We start from the raw sequence: 12815 nt of genomic DNA on the forward strand, positions 1-12815 counted from the left end.
TAAAGCTGATTATGGACTAGATTTGGCAAAAAGAATATCAAATTTTCAGTAGGCTCAGCTCGAAGCTTAGCTAAAAGTGAATATAGTTTAGGCCCGAGATTATGGCATAGTGACATACTCTATTTTTTAAAAATAAATAAAGTCAAGTGAAGCATAGAGGGAAAAAAGAGATTTTTTTTTAAAAAAAAAATAAATTTCAATTAAGTAACTAGCCACAGGGTGAAGGAGCCGGCCAATATGAAACCTCTCAAAAGCAATTACGCTGTGGGACCGCTGCAATATAATAATAATTACTACACCGAAGTTTGCTAGTAACGGTTCGAGTCTCCCCAAAATACTGCGCTAATTGGAAAGTAAAACTTTCCATTTTAAGAACCCCTCCCGCGTCACTCTCCTCTTCCCTCTCTTCACCTCCATCCCCTATATAGTCCTCTACGCCGTCCAAACTCTCCCAAGAGTCCCACTTTCTTTCTTCGTCTCCCTTTTTCTACTTCTTAACCACGACCACTATGTCCGGATACGGAGGAGGTTACGCCGGAGGCAACTACCCACGCGGCGGCGGAAGGGGCCGAGGCGGCGACCGCGGCGGCGGAAGGGGCCGAGGCGGCGACCGCGGCGGCGGAAGGGGCCGAGGCGGCGACCGCGGCGGCAGCAGAGGCGGAAGGGGAAGAGGCGGCGGCCGATGGCAAGAACCAAGGCCATCGAATGTCCCCAGCTCTTCACAGTCGCCGGCGGTGGAGGACACGACGCCTATCCCTGCTTCTCCTCTGAATCCCGTTCCGGTGTCGATGCTGGAGAAGCGCTTTCAAGAACTTGTAAGCATCCAAGAAGAGGAGACCGCTCCTGCCACCGCTCCGGAGTCGAGCAAGAGTTTGCGGCATCCGCAGAGACCGGGCTTCGGTTCCATTGGAAGGTCTTCCATCGTCCACGCCAACCACTTTCTTGTCAACGTAGCCGACATCGATTTCCACCATTATCATGTGAGCAGTCTTTTTTTTTTTTCATCATCGTCTCAATCCCCTGTTTCTTGGTTTGGACATTGGATTTGTGATTGTTTGGATCGCATCCTTACTCCGTTTTCTTTCGAAATCCACTTTTATTTTCCTTTGATTGTTATCAGGTTGACATAAGTCCTGAGGTTGCAAAGAAGGAAGTCAACAGAGCTGTGATCTCTGAGCTTGTGACATTTTATGGAGAATCTTTTCCCGGGGGCCGAAAGCCGGCTTACGATGGGAGGAAGAGCATGTACACGGCAGGACCTTTGCCTTTCTCCATGGAGGATTTTGACATCAAATTGACTGACCGGGACGAACATGGCAACATCAGGTTTGCCTCGTGAAAATCTTTCCCTGTTTTGATCTTGTTTTCATCGATTTGTCTCCTTATAAGCTTACTTATAAGGATTTGGTTTCCCCATCTCTGTTATGATCTTGTTTCGATCTTATATATCGATTTTAAAGCTTTTGCCCAATGTCCACCAGTTTGCACATCTCAAAGCTTTAGTTCCTCCATGTTTGTTTTTGAAAAACGACTGTTGTGCATTGTTTGGTATATTGATTTATGCTGCAGGAGGGAGAGGCAGTTTAATGTTTTGATCAAGTTTGCTGGACGGCCAGACCTGCACCATCTGCGAGAGTTTTTGCGAGGACGTTTTGGGGATGATGGAAGGGGACCGCAAGAAGTCATCCAAGCTCTCGATGTGGTGCTCAGGGTGTATCCATCTGAGAAGTGAGCCACCAATTCCAAGGAGCAACTTATATTTCATACTCTACTTTAATCAATGTGATAAGTCTTTCCGAGTTGTCTGATTTCTTTTCCCACAGTTATGTTACTGTGGCAAGGTCTTTCTTCTCTCCAGAATTTGGGAACCGTAGTCCAATTGGTGGTGGCTTGGAATGCTGGAGGGGGTATTACCAGAGTCTTCGCCCCACTCAGATGGGATTATCTTTGAATATTGGTATTGGCTCTTAAAGATTCCTGCGATGTAATCTATTTTGTGTGTTCTCTTGGTGTTGCGCATTTTGTTGAAGTAGCTTATTATCATCTACAGATATTGCTGCAACATCATTTTACATGGATATGGAAGTTGTACGCTTCGCATTGGAATATCTTGAAATCCAGGATACCAGGAGCCCCCTTTCTTATTCTAACATTGAAAAAGTATGAGTTTCCCTTTACTATTTCCTCAACTAAAATTTCCTTCTCTGCGTCAATGTTTTTCTGTCTGATGTTGCTTTTTATCTTTTATTTTTGATCGCCGATGTATTTTTAATCTTCGCATGCTGAAAAGTTGACTCATGCTATGTAATTGACTAATGGGAATCTGTTTTCCGACTTTAGCTTTTGTACCACTAGTTGTTCTCATGCTTTCTCCCTTTGTGCACCCATAATTGCAGCTAAATAAGGCCCTTAAGGGGTTGAAGATTGAGGTTACACATAGACAAGATTCACGCCAGCAGTTCAGGATTAGAGGGATAACCTCCTTGCCACTGAAAGAGCTCAAGTATTTCCTTTTCATCTCTATTGTGCTCTGGTTTTAAGCACTTTTATAGCCAATATATATGGTGTTATTAGGAATGATTGCTGCTGATATAAAGATAATCAATTATGTTATATTATGCTTGTTCAGGTTTCCTCTTAATGATCAGGAAACAAAGAAGCCTGTCCTCGATTACTTCAGAGAAAAGTACAATTATAAACTGAGGCTTGTTTCGTGGCCATGTCTTCAAGCTGGCAGTGATAACAAGCCAATATATCTACCCATGGAGGTTATCTTGTTTTCTTTAGCGCTTCCTTTGCAGTCATTGCTGAACATATAATTGGACTCAATAAATCTTATATGCTGATAATTTAAGTACTGTGACCGTAGGTCTGCAAAATAGTGCAAGGACAGAGATATTCAAAAAAATTAAAGGATGAGCAAGCAACTGCGATAGGAAGGTCAATGTGTCACCGCCCTCCTCAAAGGCGGGATAGAATCCTAGAGGTGAAAAACCTTCTTTTGTTCGCCCATTTTGATAAGCTCCTTAACAATCTGTTATTAGCTATTTCTTGTTATTTCAGATTTCTTTTGGTAATCCAGATTTCTTGTTAAGAATATCTGAAGTCCATATCTTACTATTGCAGATGGTGAAATGCAACAACAAAATCAGTGATGAGGATCGTGTAGAAGGAGACTTTGGGATCAGTATTGCCCAAGATCTTGCCCCAGTTGAAGCCCGTATTCTGCCAACTCCAGTGGTAAATACAGTTGCCTCAAAGGCGGAAACTATGTATGTTATGTTTAAGCACATCGTCACCGATATCTAAGTTGCTATTTTGAATTGCAGCTCAAATATCATGATTCTGGCGTGGACAAAACTGTTAGGCCGGTGATGGGTCAGTGGAACATGATTAATAAGGTGATAGAGATTATCTCCTTATTCTTAAACTTTGACTATTCTTTTCTTTATTTATCTTGAAGAAAATGTCTTTGTTAAACATGTTTTGCTGCGTGAGCACTCTATTAGCTTCACTTTCTATAGGCAAGTTTGTGATCTCAATTTAGTTAGGAGTTATATTAATTCTATAAATTCGCATAGCATTTATGAGTAAATTGCTTGTACCTGATGGAACTCCATCCTGGCTCAGTAATGATTTATATACGAGCAACCATATATCTTTCTCTTAAAAATAGAGCCTTGTTTATCCAAATTCCACATAGTGATGTAACGCATCCTGCTTTGATATGCATAGAAAATGGTTACTGCAGCAAGGATCGACTATTGGACGTGCATAGACTTTTCTTCAAGCCATCTCGATGCAGCGTCCCAGTTTTGTCGCAGTTTGATTGAGATGTGTTCCACCTGTGGGATGGTATTTGTCTTTTTTTCTTTTTCATATTCATTTATTAATATTAATTGCACTATATCAGAATTTAGCTAATTTTGCTATTAACTTTGAAGGTATGCAATCGCGACCCAATAATTGATATTCGAGCAGCTCCCTCAGAGACTCTTGTTGATGCTCTGCGAGATGTACGAAAATATTCTGATGCAACACTAACTCGTCAAGGCATTACAGGAAAACAACTTCAGTTGCTAATAGTAATTTTACCTGATGATAATAAGATTTATGGTATGCACAAACTAGGACAACTATGAAGTTCTGAAGCTAGTTCCGATCCAAATTTGTACAAATAGAACTCTTAAACTACTTTGTATCATTGCAGGAAGGATCAAAAGAATATGTGAAACAGAGCTAGGGATAGTATCACAATGCTGCTTACAGAAAAATATTTTGAAGCGAAAGCCACAATATCTTGGTAATCTGGCTTTGAAGATTAACGTTAAGGTATGTGATTATCTTTGTCTTCATTCTGTTTTGCTGGTAAGCACTACTGTAATTTCAACGTACTTTCTCTTTAACTGAATAGGTTGGAGGACGAAATACTGTGCTTGAAGATTCCATTAATATTCGACTTGTTCGAAATGTTCCTACCATTATCTTTGGTGCTGATGTGTCACATCCCCCTCCTGGAGAGGATTCATCTTCTTCGATTGCTGCGGTTTGTCTCATTATTGATTATTATTCTTTACCTTTCATCTCAGTAGGTACCTGCTAATAATGCCTTCCTTGCATGCCTACAATAGTTATGATTTGTTGAAACAGTATGGAATACTATTTAGCTGCATAAATTTTGTATATGTATTGTCTTTCTTTTCCAAATATCATCATGTCAGTTGGTTCTGGTATTTTGAAAATGTAATGAATGCAGTTAATTAACAATGTGTAGGTTGTTGCTTCAATGGATTGGCCTGAGGTGTCCAAGTACAGATGTCTAATCTCTGCACAGCCGCATCGGCAAGAAATAATCCAAGACTTGCATAAAGAAGAGATGGACCATCAAAAGGGTGTAGTGCATGGAGGAATGATTAGGCAAGTGAAAACTAATGCTGGCAAAAGCTATAAGACCTGCAATCTTAAATTTTGATGTTCTTTTCTTGTTTCCCAGGGAACTTCTGGTTGCTTTTCATCGTACAACAGGCCAGTGGCCACAATCTATCATATTCTACAGGTTCTTGCTAGTATACTAATGAAATCTTCTTTGTTAGTATAATCTATCAACGAAGCATCTTAATTTCTTTCATACATAGGGATGGTGTGAGTGAAGGACAGTTCAACCATGTCCTGCTTCATGAATTAATTGCAATTCGAAAGGTAAAGTTCATTGCCCATGGCTTTGTGGTTTTGTGACTGATACATAAGTTTCCTAGAACTAGGGAACATATGTAGTCATGCACCCTCTTTGCATGTCCCACTTGTAATGCAGCGAATTTATGGAAGCAACTGGGATTGAACCGGGCAGCGGTAATGGGGGACAGGTTACAGAGAGGCTGTGACACATTCACCATTGGGGTTTATTGTAGAAGGGAAGGGGAGACTTGGAGACAGTAGAGAGGCAAACTAGATAGGTGCTAGATATTTTCGAATTGGATGGAGGATGTTGCACGGTTGATCATGAGATATTAATTCAAGAACCTGTACAGCCTGCATGTTGTGATATAATGAAATAAGTGTCAGATTAGCAAGACATCTAGGGATATTCGTGATATTATGTTTTTTGTTTGAATAAATCAGCTGCCAAGGGAGAGGTTTTGCAGCCATGCAGGTATATATGCATAGAATTAAGAATCTATTGCAGTCATATTAAACTAATTATGTTTCTCAAATTCTTCTTTCCATGCTAGGCTTGTTTTTCGTTGGACAAAAAGTATGTTCCTTGGATAACATTCGTGGTAGTACAGAAAAGGCATCACACACGCTTGTTTCCAGATGTGCGTGCTAACTCCAATACAACAGACAGAAGTGGGAATATCGCACCTGGTAGGCTACGATGACTAAGATTGATGTATGTTTATTTACACACATTTGTAACTTCAAATTTATTGTGCTCAGGGACAGTGGTGGATAAAAAAATTTGTCACCCAACAGAGTTTGATTTTTACCTCTGTAGTCATGCGGGTATTCAGGTAATTATATTGAATTGGATATTTTATTGCATCTGCATCTATACAATAATATTTGAAGTTTCTTTGAGATAATATTTAGCTTCTTTTATGTTCTTTTGAATTCTGTTTAGGGAACAAGTAGGCCGACTCACTATCATGTACTATGGGATGATAATGGCTTTACAGCTGATGCATTGCAGCAGCTGACTTACAACCTATGTTACACGTGAGTTAACTTCTTGGTGTAATTATTGAAAAAAATATAATAGCTTTATGAAACGTTAATTAGCAGTTTCATATTTAACTTCTCATGGCTAAGTTATATTGCTTATATATTGCAGGTATGCTCGATGCACTCGGTCCGTTTCAGTGGGTAAGTTTCTTACATGTTCTTTAGGAACATGTTAGTAGCCCACATCTTATGCAGAATTTGTCTCTTACGATTTTGTGTCTATTGTACGCCAGTTCCTCCTGCATACTATGCACATCTAGCTGCTTTCAGGGCAAGATTGTACACTCAAGCTGATGTGCAAGATGGCGGATCAACATCTGCAGGGGCGAGAAATACCCGGGAAAGGAGGGTTGATGTGCGACCCCTTCCTAGCATCAAGGAAAATGTGAAGGATGTTATGTTCTTCTGCTGAAAGACGTGGCAGATTTCAGCATGTGAATAATTCTCATTCTTCTCTGGAGACATTCTTAGACAAATTTTGAGAGATTAGCATTAGAAGTTGTCTAGGTCATCTAACTTGTTGCTTTGTTAATCTTTGGTTCCGGCACTAGCGATGTTGCAACAACTTTTGAAGAGTAGTTGAACCTAGAATATCTTTTGCTATCCCCATACGCATATTTCGATTAACATATTTTAGTTTTACTTTTACGTTATGATTGATGTGTGACTAAGAGAGAATTTCTCTGAATCCTCATCAAAAAGGGAATTCGCGGGCATGGTCTGTGCAATTCCTCTTTAAGGGAGCACTTCATTGTAGAAGTTTCTGTTTGCTTGTTATTGAATTCTGATTATGCTAGGTTTTAAGAATGGAGGTCTCAGCCATCCTGGTAGGTGGGTGATACCGAGATGGACCATCATCCTGGTTTTTCTAGGCTGAAATACAAATTTGTCAAAAGTAGGAAAGGATTCCGCTGATATATAAGAGCTAAGTTGTTGGAAATTTCACTTTATATAGTGCATGCAAGATTAATTATTAATATATATATATATATATATATATATATATATATATATATATATATATATATATATATATATATATATATATATATATATTAATGTGCTTGAGGATCAAGATATAAGATTGTACCAAAATAAATAATGTAGTATGAGCATCAAAATGTAATTAAATGAAAATAGATGGGAGATATAGTTTTTGGGATTTAAAAAAAGGAATTAGTTTAAATGAGAGTTTATTCAATGAATTGGCAAAAATATTCAATGCAAAGAAGAAGGTGGTTTATATAATTTTGATTTTTGGATTGGGTTCAACCTAGATAATATATGGTCCGAGTCAGGTTGAGTCGAGTTAAAAAAAAAAGAAACACCCAAACTTGATGTGGAAGTTAGATTGGGTCCAATTTTTGAACCCAATCCTACCCACATCTTCAAAGATCAGGTTGGATCTAATCGATTTGAGACTGCATTGGGTCACAAGCCGAGCTTATCCATTTGCGGCCCTAGCAACAAATAAATGTGAACCTTTGATGAGATATGGCCACATGGTGGAATATCCCAAACATTAGCACCCAAAGTGTACTCCATGGTAAATCGGTGAGATATTGGAGCAGAGGTTTTGCAAGATGTTTGTTCTCTTTTTCTTCTCCCAACAAAAGCTTGTTTCACTTAAAATATGTATGTAAAAATTCGACAAACCCACAATTATCAATTTGACAACTCCATAATCAACAAACCCCATGTTTGGTAACAAATCCTATGAGTTACAGCGGTCTTCTTTGCCACATGACAAGAGAATTGGCAGCATTTCTCTTTTGCTTAAGATTAAAGAAGAGGGTGGTTAATAAGTTAGGGGCTGGCAGTCGAAACATGGATATATTCCCTCTATCAAATCCTAATTTGATAATATCTAAATGGTTTATATTCATGCATGAGGATAGTATTTTCTGAATTATTGATTTTTTCTTCATTAAATTATGCCAAGTAGTTGAACAAATCAAGAATTATTCTGTTGTTCACGAATTTGCAATCAAGTTATGAAATGTTCACGAACTATGATTCAAGAATTATTTTTTTCTCCTACAGTGTATTGTTCTTGGGCTTTTTAAGAAACTTTATCTTTCGGAATCATGATTTGACATATCTACATATATGAATAAATATATTTGCTATACTTTTATAATCTAGTTTTTTAATGAAATCTCCATGTTTTTTTTAGCCTCAAAAATCTTGCTGCTAGCCGTATTTTTTCTAAGTGCCAAGCACGTCCTCTAATTTGCAAAAGGCATCATCTTGATTTGCAAATCTAATTGATATTTTTTTATTTATTTCTATTTTTAACTCTTTCTCACATAAATACTTATATTCTTGCTCCTATAGAGCATAATTTTTGGCTCAATACCTGTTAGGACTATACCATGTATTATCATTAAGCACAACAACGTGATCTGCACTTTAATATTTTTTCATCAGCTAAATCTTTATAAAAGTGCAGAACATCATTTTGGCTAGATTCCACCCAACTTATTTCTCAAAAAAAAAAAAAAGGAAAAATAGAATAATATGTTTCAAATTGCATAGCAGCAAAATTCGTGAATGAAGGTTAATCTATATGGGCGATAAAAAATTATGCAAAAAATAGTGCAAATGCAGAATGTAATATAAATGTTTGTGAGACATTAATTGGGAATGCTATTTTCAACTGCACTCCTTATATTTAAATGTGAAACTCTTATTTGTTAAAATCTATAAGTTGTAGAGGAAATGCAATGGCCCCATCCAGACTAAGAAAAATATAGGAAAAATCATTAATTTTGAATTCTTAGTTTTTGAGCCCCAAAATCATCATGCCCTTCTATTTCTTATGAAAAATCATAAAACTAGACATCTTCTAATTTATTTGCCTCTTTCGTCTGTATGTTTAACGAGGTCCGTAAGTCTTCCATCAACTAAATTTTGTATATTCAAATCTAATAAAATTTACAAATGCAAAATTATGCTCGCACCAATCAATGTTTTGTACCTCTATCTTGAGACACCCACCGACAATTCTTTTTTATGCCCACTAACAATCTCCTTTTCCATTCTATATTTAACATAAAATACCCACTAACAATCTCCTGTTTATGAGATGGCTAGTCATTGTTTTACTATTAAAAGAAAACTCCTTTTTGTATCCCTTCTCACTCTAATCATAAGTATGAAATCATTGGAACTTTTAAAGTACTCAAAAAGGCTTTCTGACCTAACATTGGTCAAAATTAATCTGTAGGCTCCTCTATCTTTGCTCCTCTTTCTCAAGGTCAGTCTTTTTCACACATTTAAGTCTCATCTTGACTTACAAAGCTGGTGTGTGTCTTTATTTTTTCTTTGATTTTTTTTTCTTGGTATTCATTGTATATTTTTAAGGGAAAAAATGGTAGAGTAAGTTGAATCAATAGATTGTACTATTATGAAATTACAAATTCAAAATAATAAGAGTGCGCAAGTTCCACATATTTTACTGTTGTCTTAACAGTATTTATTGTGTATCCTTGTATGAAATTTAAGCAATTAAACACTAATAGTTGTGCATATTTGTATAAATTTTCTGTACTTTTCTATAGTTGTTGCATGGTTAGAGAAACAAGTCTAGCTATGAAATCAAGATAGGAGTTATGCAATTCTAGCAAGTCATATGGCACAATTCTCTATAAAGATATGCAACAATTATCAAGCTATGCATATTGTCTGTAAGATTAGTGTATAACCAATATTTTTAAGATATGCAATATATAGGATGAAAGTATAAGGAGTGATTGGCTGGTCAAACAAATTATGCTCAAGATAGAGTTTCATATATAGTGAACATTCAAGATGAAATGTTGAGATGGAAAACCTTCCCGTCTTTAGAGCATACAATCCCCAAATATTTGGGTTATTCATTCAATTTGAAGGATGATTTATTTTATCCTCCTCTTATAAGAATTCTATATTTGCAAGTTGTGTAGGAAAATAAAAGGGTAAGGGTGCCAAAACCTGACTTGAACCTGCCAACCTGCACCAGCCTATCCAAAGTAAACAGGCTCAGAGTGGCCACTTTCAAATTTGGGGCAGAAATGTATCAATCAGAAACCAACCTATCTTATAAACGAATTGGCATGGGTTGGGAGTTTTTTTGTTAATGTCACGCCCCGAACCCATCACCCGGATCCGGTACGTGACCGGCCGCATGAGCCCTAGAGCAGTGCCCTAAAGATCATGCAAGGCCTAAGATAAACAAAAATTCCAATAAATCCATAATCAATGTATTTAAACCAAACCAACTAAAATGTACTAAATGATTACATAAATTCAAATATCCATAAGCAAAAGATAAATTAACTTCTAACTATCTAGCAGTCAGACTCCATATCGATCTCATTTCTCATTCCACCCGATGGACTCTACAAATCCAGTGCCTCTGAAAAAAAAGAAGAGTAGTATGAGCTTTTCCAGCCCAGTAAGAATCCCAACAGCCACACACAGTAATAATGATAAAATCATCAAAGTAACAAATAAATGTCATTTCATCATTTCAAAAGCTCAACAAACAACAAGTATATATAACCATTTCATATACATAAATCTTTTTTCACATTATGTGATCCATTCATGTATTACTCTGATTCCCAAGTTTTAGAATTTATCACTTCTGGCTTTGGACTAACCAAGATCATGTCCCAGTTCAAGACTGCACAAATCCCATGCATAAGCTCATGGCAGCTATCCCACGCGTAAGCCCGTGGAGGCTATCCTACGCATAAGTTCGTAGAGGCTATCCCACGCGTAAGCCCGTGGAGGCTATCCCACGCATCAGCTCGTGGCAGCTATCCTACGCATAAGCTCGTAGAGGCTATCTCATGATAAGGTTAGTCCAACCCAATTTACATGTCTAGTTTACATGTTTAACCACATTTCCATCCCATCACATATTTTCATAAATTCTCAAGAAATATGTTATTTCTTCCCAAATGAATTTATTTCAATATTTTCATAATAAACAAAATGCATGCCTCATAGGTATCATATCAGCTCATAAAACAATAACAACATAATTATAAAATAAATTCAATGATAAATCAAATATATGCATAGAGGTGCTTAGATGCCGGGATTCTTACAGAAAATTATAGATTGACTTAAACACAGATCCGAATCACAACCTACGTGCTAGGGTGCTGAGTCCCCTGATCAAAATCTCTTGGCACCGCTGACTCTTCCCCTATAACATCAATTATAAATCACAAACTAAATTATTTAATATTTAAATATTCTAAACCATGATTCACATCTTCTATGGGGTCCATCACCAGGTCCCCAAACATCTCAATTCCTCCAAATCTAGGGCAGTCGGGGTGGCCCGACTCCCACCCTTGTACCACCGGTCTATGTCGTCGCCAGCCGTGGCCGCAGCCACGCCGGCGACGATGGCCGGTCCCGGTGAAAGGACCAAAAGAAGGGAAGATCCCTCTCTCTTCATGGTTGGGAGTACACCTCCCCTCCTTCATTTTCTTTGGTCCAAGGGCAGCAACCATGGTGGCTGTGCCCTCTCCTTCCACCCGACAGCATCTCGGCCACCACTAGCCGAACCATCGCCGGCCGCCACTGTTGCAGTCACCGGCGATGGTGGCCGGCCGAGGGAAAGAGAGAAGTCTTCTTCTTCTTCCTCCCAAGAACCGGCAAAGGGTCCCCCCCTCCTCCATCATCAGCCGAAGACCCCCTGATGGTGGCTCGGCTCCCCCCACCCGCCAGCAACTACCTCACCGTCATCGCCGGCCGGCGGCCAACCGACGAGAGGAAGAGAAGGGGAGGACGGGATCACGAGGAAGGAGACCTCGGATCCACCATCCTCCATCACATACAAAGCCTAGAAACCCTCTCCGACCCTCACACAAACCCAACCAACCCCACCCGCCATGAATCCCGGCCAAATCTGGAAGAGAGAGGGGGTACCCTGTTTCGGACTCTTCTCCGACGATTCACCGGCCAAAACTTCACCCACGCCGTCCCAAATCCAGGAAATAAAACACAAAGGAAGGAACCATGCTTACCTCGGTCTGATGGGGATACTCCGGCGGCCTTTCCGGCGGAAAATCGGAGGAGGAAATCCGTGAGGGAGAGGTCTTCTTCACTCGATTTGTGGAGATTTTCGTAGAAGGGAGGAAGAGCTTTAAAGCTTCCTCCACAGCCGGCCGGTTCTCAGCTCCGGCGCTCGGTCTCCTCCGGCAATCGATCGCCTCTAACGCCGCCGCCCCCCCTTGCAACTCCCCTCTTCCACGATCGTGCCTAGGGCACGATCGTAATAAGGGGAATGGGCCCGGTAGGCACGATCGTAATAAGGGGAATGGGCCCGGTCTTTTCGGATTGGCCCGTCAACCCTTCCTTCTTTTTTTTTTTTTTCCTTTCTTTCTGGGTTTTCACAGTTAACCTCGACCAACTTCAGCCCTAATCAAATCCGACCCATGGCCATCCTTATGTGATCCGGATCAGCCAACATACATAACTCAAAATAAAAGTATTCATTTGGTCATTTGTAAATTGGAATTGAAAATAGGTCAACCTGAACCAACGCATTTTTTAAACAGGTGGGTAAAGGTTGGATTTTTTTTTTTTTT

At 39.1% G+C, this 12815-nt stretch overlaps 1 protein-coding gene across 3 annotated transcripts; it reads left to right on the top strand.

The window, feature by feature from the left end:
• Positions 1–443: 443 nt before the first annotated feature.
• LOC103698577 (protein argonaute MEL1-like) lies at positions 444–6958 on the top strand. 3 transcript variants are annotated; one of them, XM_039118805.1, is made up of 22 exons: positions 444–980; positions 1121–1326; positions 1570–1728; positions 1824–1957; positions 2051–2160; positions 2397–2503; positions 2630–2768; positions 2870–2986; positions 3127–3240; positions 3330–3401; positions 3736–3855; positions 3945–4116; positions 4211–4332; positions 4415–4546; positions 4775–4917; positions 4994–5056; positions 5136–5199; positions 5730–5865; positions 5938–6011; positions 6122–6216; positions 6332–6363; positions 6493–6958. In XM_039118805.1, exons 1-22 carry the CDS (start codon positions 510–512, stop codon positions 6609–6611), a joined length of 2901 nt encoding a protein of 966 aa, XP_038974733.1. In that variant the 5' UTR covers positions 444–509; the 3' UTR covers positions 6612–6958. The 3 variants fall into 3 exon arrangements, 2 of the variants coding, with proteins under 2 accessions (XP_038974733.1, XP_008778834.3); XM_008780612.4 differs by having other exon boundaries at positions 445–980; positions 6456–6958; XR_005508239.1 differs by lacking the exons at positions 5136–5199; positions 6122–6216; positions 6332–6363; positions 6493–6958.
• The last annotated feature ends 5857 nt before the right edge of the window (positions 6959–12815 follow it).

Source organism: Phoenix dactylifera, unplaced genomic scaffold (genome assembly GCF_009389715.1).
Source record: "Phoenix dactylifera cultivar Barhee BC4 unplaced genomic scaffold, palm_55x_up_171113_PBpolish2nd_filt_p 000415F, whole genome shotgun sequence".
NCBI classification, from domain to species: Eukaryota; Viridiplantae; Streptophyta; class Magnoliopsida; order Arecales; family Arecaceae; genus Phoenix; species Phoenix dactylifera.

Bases quoted from the DNA above. Each gene is read 5' to 3' on its own strand.
- LOC103698577 (XM_008780612.4), top strand. From the start codon at position 510: ATGTCCGGATACGGAGGAGGTTACGCCGGAGGCAACTACCCACGCGGC. The intron at 2,504-2,629 runs GTATTTCCTTTT...ATGCTTGTTCAG, and splicing joins TTGCCACTGAAAGAGCTCAA to GTTTCCTCTTAATGATCAGG. The intron at 3,402-3,735 runs GTGATAGAGATT...TGATATGCATAG, and splicing joins AGTGGAACATGATTAATAAG to AAAATGGTTACTGCAGCAAG.